Source organism: Cherax quadricarinatus, unplaced genomic scaffold (genome assembly GCF_038502225.1).
Source record: "Cherax quadricarinatus isolate ZL_2023a unplaced genomic scaffold, ASM3850222v1 Contig812, whole genome shotgun sequence".
NCBI classification, from domain to species: domain Eukaryota; kingdom Metazoa; phylum Arthropoda; class Malacostraca; order Decapoda; family Parastacidae; genus Cherax; species Cherax quadricarinatus.
In genome coordinates, this window is record NW_027195838.1 from 66,019 (window position 1) to 75,171 (window position 9,153).

The following is a 9,153-nucleotide window of genomic DNA, read 5'->3' on the forward strand; positions in this document are numbered from 1 at the left end:
ACTTGCGGTCTATATGTTATGATGTTTATTCATAAAGCAAGCCTTGTGGGATTAGAAAGAGCTTTATATTTTTTTAAAAAAAATTTCTCGGAAAAATCGCTTTTTATCAATGACAGATTAGTGATAGCATATGCTAGAGAGAATTTTAAAATGTTACCTCCTTGTGAAAATACATTTTGCCTAAGTAGACAAGGTTATCTTTGTGCTTCCCTCTGTGAGGAAGGTCACCTCTGACGAGAGTATCCCCCAAATACCCCTCCTGGCTGGTAAGGCCCTCTCTGAGCTGTATATAAGAGCCCGCTGAAGCTGTCTTCCCCGCAAAAAGATAGAGGCTGACCTCTCCATAGCCTTTTTACTCTCATCATGGTGAAGGAAGCAGACATTCTCGATTCTGGTAAGCGAGACATTTTATTTTGCTAAAAACTTCTCTTTGAATATTAACGAAACAAACGAGTGCAAGAGACTTATAATAATTTTTAAAGTTGAGTCTCTTTTTTCAACAGTTTTCACTGGACCAGTCAGAATTTGTAAAGTTTTTGATTTTATCGGCTGGTAGATTGGATACTTCTCTTTGAATATTAACGAAACAAAACGAGCGCAAGAGACTTATAATAATTTTAAAGTTGAGTCTCCTTTTTTTTCTTCAACAGTTTTCACTGGACCAGTCAGAATTTGTAAAGTTTTGATTTTATCGGCTGGTAGATTGGAAGGGAAGGAACACACCGGCTTCAAACTCCTAAAGCGGTGTCATTGTGATGATAGCAGGAAACGCAAACAAAGACTTCCTCAGGAAAGGGTATGTCTTTCTATGTTCCCTCCTTTGGTAGATTAGAGACGAGTCCCACTCCTTTATTTGAAAGTGATAAATATGTTCTCTTTATGACTTACAGCCTGTGGAAGATGGGATCAGTTCATCTGATATAGAGGTGCCTATGAAGAAAGAACCAGATCTCGACAACGATGAAACGCAGAGCCTTCCCTCATGTCAGTCTGATGACCTCGTTGTGGACCTCTCTACGCTCGATACTGCTCAATCTGATGACTCTGTTGAGGTCACTGCCGCGGCAGGTGCTGAACAAACTGGCGACCTTGAAGCGCACCCTGACAGTCAGTCGGAGAAGGAAGGGAAAACCCCCGACGTGAGAGTAAAGCCAGCAGAAGGGGTAAAGACGGCAGATGTTGATGTACCTGAAAAGGAAATCATTTTCGAGCGGGAGGTTATCAATCTTACAGAAAGTGAACAGGAGGAGCGCAGTCATTCAGTCTAACCAGTAAAACTCGCACAGTTTCGCCCCTTTGCTCGCGCTAAAAAACTTTGCACAGCTTTTTTTTGCCCTTTTGTATGTGAATTAATAAAAATATTGACAAACTCTGATTTTTATTTACATATAACTATATATTACTATCTTCTCTAGTCTAAACATATATATATATAAACAATATCGCACCACTTAAGCCTCTCCCCATCTGAGAGGAAAATGTATATGACAAAGTTCCTATAAGACCTCTATCAGCACAAAGGTCTTCCCTAGATGACCTTTTCTCACTGCTTTAAGCCTCCCCCACCTGGAAAGATCTAGCAGCTGGCAAGAATAAACACTACCGTAGTACCCGGAAGAACCTTTTTTTTTTTTTTGCTGAGGTACGGACGGGCGAGCAACACTCCCTCGGGGGACCAGCTACCCATCCATTACCGCGTTCTTTAAACCCAGCAGTGTTGTGAAGTAGCAACAGTCGCGTCAGTGAGTCGCAGCCCAGGGAAGGGGGGGGGGACTCCCTCGGAGATGGTAAGCTTGTACCCAGTCACCTGAATCCTTTGTACTGCCTCTCCCATCTATCAGAGTGATTGAGTTTGGGGAGTCAGAAGTGATCATTACCTACCTTCTTATACTTAGTAATTACACAGAAATAAGTCTCTCTCTCTATCCCCTTGGGGGATGTTTAAACATATTAAATCTTGTACCCCTGACAGCACCTGAGCTTATGCAGACCACCCATTATCACATTCTTTTCCACACTCATTATCCTGGGAATCTGCCCACCTGCACACCTGAATCCTTTTTTGTACTGCCTCTCCCATCTATCAGAGTGATTGAGTTTGGGGAGTCAGAAGTGATCATTACCTACCTTCCTATACTTAGTAATTACACAGAAATAAATCTCTCTATCCCCTGGGGGGATGATTAAACATATTAAACTTGTACCCCCTGACAGCACCTGTGCTTATGCAGACCACCCATTATCACATTCTTTTCCACACTCATTATCCTGGAATCTGCCACCTGCACACCCGAATCCTTTGTTCTACTTTATGTACCTACTTATTAATGTATAGGAATAAGTCTCTCTATCCCCTTGGGGCATGATTAATCATATTAAACAATTACCCTGTTAGCCCTAAGGTCATACAGACCCCATCATTATCTCATTTTCCATGGTCATTATCCGGCAGTGTTCCTAGATCGACCAAATTACACTACTCCTATGAATATATAATAGAACTAGCCTCAGGACATTTTTGAGTGTTTTTTTTTAGTATTTATAAAGCATACATCATATTAACAGTGGCCTCCTATTATGTTTTAAATGATAAGTACACAAGTCCATACATGATTAATATTGCGTATGTATACATTTACTCACTTATGAACACATACATATATACATACATACACATGCACACTCATGTATGTATATATATACATACACATATCTACGTATACAATATACATTTGCATTCCATAGAGGCATCACTAGGCATCTAATGACGTCTTGCCAACCCAGAGTGGACAATGAGGATAGTGTCCATCAACCAAGAATTGATAGTGAATTTACACAGCTCCAAGTACCCTATTTCACCAGTCCTACAGTTATTAACAACTGGGAACGCTACTACATATTAGTAAAGGTCTTGTGTCTCCTCTTATTCACACAGCTTACCTAACATTTAGAGTAAGCATAGATGGGGTGTCCACGAGGGGTTGCACATATCTCTCCCAGGAGACGATATCCAAAACAGCTCCTGGCAGTTTAATTTTACCCATAAACAGAACTTTTTGACCCGAATAGATCATTGTACCAATTTAAATAGACACGATCATAACAGTGTTTGCAGATGTTTAAGTGGTGTCTTCCATCTCCATAAATAACCGCAATCTTATAACCGGTACAGCAATAGGGAAAATGAGTGATGAACTACAGGAAACTGCGGCATGAGAGAGATAAAGGAGGATAAAAACAAATCCAGATAAAATTCAATGCAAAAGGATACTTGGCAACCATCAATGAGGATAACAGAGTAGTTATGGTATGAGGTGTACCTGTTATTGTCAAGAACTGTAATAGAATTCGAAAATAACTGACTTTATCTTCCACTATATTTATTACACAGAAAGTAAACTTAGCCAAGGCATTTATTCACCAACTATTCCAGCCATGGTACTGAGGCTTTTTATTCTTTCTTTCTGTAGCTATAACCAAGTTCGGCCTCATATTAAGGACTTTTGTAAAATGTTTATACTTCCTCTACTCTTCCATAAATGTCATTATCTCTCACAAATAAATATAATAAGCTAAAATTACCAAGAGTTCAAAACAAAAATTAGCAGATTTGTTTCAGGTGTTGTTTTGCGGAACAGAAGCTGGAAGATCAGGATGTAGGATTTACCCTGGATTCATGATACAAATGCCGTTAATGTTCCTTTGGATAAAATTAAGATAAACTTAAAATATAGAGGACCTATACATGCCGCCACTCGTAGTAAACACCATTCATTATATAATCCAAGGTCCTCCTCATAGAACCCAGAGAAAGACTGTCCAACAACGAGTTAAACGTTACATCCATAAAGATGGCTTCACAAGATCAATGATTCTCAATAGTAGTTTCCTAAATAATCTAATAATCTGATATTTTCAGGTCGAACACCACCCCTCTATGTCGCCAACACCATTCTTAAATCTTATTCACCCAAGTACCTGACAGCCGACTACAACCAAACTTTGTGTTACTAACTATATTTTCAATCCTTGGTAACGTAGTCACCTCGTACATACTCTCCAAAGTTTGCATGGTAAGAAAAAATGTCTGTGTACACAAATTCTAGTATATTCAATTCAGATACGTTCGTGTGTGTTTGTATATATATATATATATATATATATATATATATATATATATATATATATATATATATATATATATATATATATATATATATATATTATATATATATATATATATATATATATATATATATATATAGATATATATATATATATATATATATATATATATATATATATATATATATATATATATATATATATATATATACATATATACATATATATATATATATATATATATATATATATATATATATATATATATATATATATATATATATATATATATATATATATATATATATATATATATATTATATACATATATTATATATATATTATATATATATATATATATATATATATATATATATATATATATATATATATATATATATATATATATATATATATATATATTTTTTTTTTTTTCAACAAGTCGGCCGTCTCCCACCAAGGCAGGGTGACCCAAAAAAGAAAGAAAATCCCCAAAAAGAAAATACTTTCATCATCATTCAACACTTTCACCACACTCACACATTATCACTGCTTTTGCAGAGGTGCTCAGAATACAACAGTTTAGAAGCATATACGTATAAAGATACACAACATATCTATCTATCTATATATATATATATATATATATATATATATATATATATATATATATATATATATATATATATATATATATATATATATATATATATATATATATATATGCAATAAGATCACAGTAAACAGGTGATTTTAAAATATGCAAAACAACCACTCTGAAAGAATAGAGAAATTCCAAGCGCTTTCGTGACTACTCACATTATCAAGGAACTATGAGTAGTCACGTGAGTAGTCACGAAAGCGCTTGTAATTTCTCTATTCTTTCAGAGTGGTTGTTTTGTATATATATATATATATATATATATATATATATATATATATATATACATATATATATATATATATGTATATATATATATATGTATATATATATATATATATATATATATATATATATATATATATATATATATATATATATATATATATATATATATATATATATATATATATATATATATATAATATATATATATATATATATAATATATATTATAGGTAGTAGGTTGGTAGACAGCAACCACCCAGGGAGGTACTACCGTCCTGCCAAGTGAGTGTAAAACGAAAGCCTGTAATTGTTTTACATGATGGTAGGATTGCTGGTGTCTTTTGTCTGTCTCATAAATATGCAAGATTACAGGTACGTCTTGCTACTTCTACTTACACTTAGGTCACACTACACATACATGTACAAGCACATATATACACACCCCTCTGGGTTTTCTTCTATTTTCATTCTAGTTCTTATTCTTGTTTATTTCCTCTTATCTCCATGGGGAAGTGGAACAGAATTCTTCCTCCGTAAGCCATGCGTGTTGTAAGAGGCGACTAAAATGCCGGGAGCAAGGGGCTAGTAACCTCTTTTTCTGTATATATTACTAAATGTAAAAGGAGAAACTTTCGTTTTTCCTTTTGGGCCACCCCGCCTTGGTGGGATACAGCCGGTGTGTTGAAAGAAAGAAAGATATATATATATATATATATATATATATATATATATATATATATATATATATATATATATATATATATATATATACATACATATATATATGCAATAAGATCACAGTAAACAGGTGATTTCAGAATATGCAAAACAACCACTCTGAAAGAATAGAGAAATCCAAGCGCTTTCGTGACTACTCACATTATCAAGGAGTAATCACGAGTAGTCACGAAAGCGCTTGGAATTTCTCTATTCTTTCAGAGTGGTTGTTTTATATATATATATATATATATATATATATATATATATATATATATATATATATATATATATATATATATATATATATATATATATATATATATATATATATATATATATATATATATATATATATATATATATATATATATTTCAACAAGTCGGTCGTCTCCCACCGAGGCAGGGTGACCCAAAAAAGAAAGAAAATCCCCAAAAAGAAAATACTTTCATCATCATTCAACACTTTCACCTCACTCACACATTATCACTGCTTTTGCAGAGGTGCTCAGAATACAACAGCTTAGAAGCATATACGTATAAAGATACACAACATATCCCTCCAAACTGCCAATATCCCAAACCCCTCCTTTAAAGTGCAGGCATTGTACTTCCCATTTCCAGGACTCAAGTCCGACTATATGAAAATAACCGGTTTCCCTGAATCCCTTCACTAAATATTACCCTGCTCACACTCCAACAGATCGTCAGGTCCCAAGTATCATTCGTCTCCATTCACTCCTATCTAACACGCTCATGCACGCTTGCTGGAAGTCCAAGCCCCTCGCCCACAAAACCTCCTTTACCCCCTATATATATATATATATATATATATATATATATATATATATATATATATATATATATATATATATATATATATATATATATATATATATATATATATATATTAATATATATATATGTATATTATATATATATTATTAACATATCGGCCGTTTCCCTCCAAGGTACGGTGGCCCGAAAAAGAAAAAAACCTTCATCATTCACTCCATCACTGACTTGCCAGAGGCGTGCTTACACGCCTCTGCAACATTAACACCCCTCCTTCAGAGTGCAGACGCTGTAATTTCCATGTCCTGGACTTAAGTCCGGCCTGCCGGTTTCCCTGAATCCCTTCATAAATGTTACCTTGCTCACACTACAACAACACGTCAAATCCTAAAAATCATTGGTCTCCATTCGCTCCTAACACACTCACACATGCTTGCTGGAAGTCCAAGCCCCTCACACGCAAAACTTCCTTTTCCCTCTCCTTCCAACCTTTTTCGTTCCAACCTCTCTACATGTCTGAACCACCTCAACAACCCCTCCTCAGCTTCCTGAAAATATTTCACATTCACCTTCTACCAGTTGGTGTAAAGACCATGTTATCGACACTATCTCTCTTGATGAAGGTATGAAACAGCCTATCCGTCAGCCATGCTGCTGAAGTTGGTTTCTTCATGATCTCACCACAGATTGTATTTAACCGTACTATTCTTTAATATGTAGTAGGATGCTTCGATACGTCCCTCCTGTTTATAATTCTAGTGCCCAATGGAGAACTATGAAATATCTTCATGGCTTTGTCCGGGATTATTGCAGATTTCTTAAGCAAATTGTGTTGAAAGTTAATCAAGTGTAGGATAAAGTAATCAGTGAGTCACCAGATGAGAATTATGAACAATAACTGAAATACACGATGATGATATCTGTATAATGTCCTGCAATTGTTCTATGAAGTCTCACTTGAAGTCTGCAGTGTAGGTTACTTACAATGTAGCTGTGATGAATGGTTTGAAAAACCGACAAGTTGAAGATTGAGACACTTATGCAGCATATGGGAGCATAAGTGTCTCAATCTTCAACTTGTCGGTTTTTCAAACCATTCATCACAACTGTCAGACACTGCAGCATCATGGGATCTTGTTACAAAGAATTCTTCAACACTTGTTCAACCTTTGGACGAAGACCTACTTCGACTAGTGGATGGTACCACTATGACCCCGCCTCCACCTGCTTCACGTCACCTCACTACAGTATATAAGCCACGTCTACGGCCCTATGCTGTACATTCTACAAGATTGATGGACTGAACACATCGACTCCAGGTTGAGGGACTGATTACCTCATTCTCCTCCTCTCCTTACGCCTTCCTCTTTGTATTGGACTGATGAAGCCACTGTGTGGCGAAACGTTTCCTGAATAAAGATTCCCATATGCTGCATAAGTGTCTCAATCTTCACAATGTAGCTGTCGATTTCAACTCCTAATTATCTGTATTGCTCACAGAACTTAATGTCATTGTTATTAATTTGAAAGGATTGCAGGATTGTTAGTGCAGACACTGGGTCATAAGGTTGAGGTTTTGTCTGTGCATATGTCAGTACTACAATCAATGCTACTACCCGTCGAAGCTTCGAGGACAACTTGAAGTCTCTTCATGTTTCCGAAGATGCAGATGTGATCCTCATAAAAATGACAGCCTCTTCATCTTTTGGAAGATTACATCATACTAGCATGTGTATGTGGATATTAAAGAGCAAGGATGACTGGTGATATTCTTGACGCCCTTGTATTTGTCCGAGGTACTTCTGGCACTCACGTATCGTCGGATCTTAGTAATGTTTCCTCTCACACCCAAACTTGTTGATTGTTCTTGGATACTTTCGGTGTTGGCTGTGTCAAAAGAAGCTTCTTCCTGGTAGAACCCACTGAGAATGTGGGAGAGTTGATGTTGTATTAATGGGTAATGTATTGAAAGATTTCGATTTTGGAATGGTCACAATGAGAGACTGTGTCCAAAGGTCAGGTAAGACACCATCCCATGAGCTGAACATACACAGATCAAGGAATGAGTTGTTGAGTATTTCGTACACAGGTGTAGACTATTGGCCTGCACACCTTGCCGCAACACGATAACCAATTAGGAACGACCAAAAAGTCTGGTATTTACAGTTTATATAGGCTATGTACAGTATTTACAGCTATGTACAATGAGGCAAGTGAAGGTAAATCTGGCAAAGCTGTTTCACGAGCGCCCCACGTAGCTTCACAGTTTTGGTGGGATTCCTTGTAACAGGCTGAGTGAACCAAGGTACTGGTAGAACGACGGGGCCCTTGATCGTTAAGCCCTTATCACCTGGTTCGCTGGTCGGAAGGCATGACTATGTAGGTGTGACATACACCGAATAAATTGTAACATACTATTATCATGCCACACTGAGCAACTCTCTGAGTATTTGAGTAGTCTAAAGGTATTGTAGGTTATGCAGACTTTCCTAAGTGAGGTGGCTTTTCCCTTTTTCTAATGCAGTTTGAGGTTGAGAAATGTTGTATATGCCTATCTTCTCACAAGCAGTAATTATGAGAGTCCTTCTTGTTCTATTGGTTGTATTTGCTAAGTTGAATGTTCTAGG

The 9,153-nt window shown here is 35.9% G+C and overlaps 1 protein-coding gene across 1 annotated transcript; it reads left to right on the plus strand.

Annotated features, from left to right (window-relative positions):
• Window positions 1-363: 363 nt before the first annotated feature.
• LOC138851508 (uncharacterized) lies at window positions 364-1,406 on the plus strand. The gene is made up of 3 exons (XM_070080701.1): window positions 364-394; window positions 651-796; window positions 891-1,406. Exons 1-3 carry the CDS (start codon window positions 364-366, stop codon window positions 1,266-1,268), a joined length of 555 nt encoding a protein of 184 aa, XP_069936802.1. The 3' UTR covers window positions 1,269-1,406.
• Window positions 1,407-9,153: the final 7,747 nt, after the last annotated feature.

Coding starts and splice junctions, on each gene's coding strand:
- LOC138851508 (XM_070080701.1), top strand. CDS start 364: ATGGTGAAGGAAGCAGACATTCTCGATTCTG. Junction 395..650: donor AGCAGACATTCTCGATTCTG/GTAAGCGAGACA, acceptor TTTCTTCAACAG/TTTTCACTGGACCAGTCAGA. Junction 797..890: donor AAAGACTTCCTCAGGAAAGG/GTATGTCTTTCT, acceptor TATGACTTACAG/CCTGTGGAAGATGGGATCAG.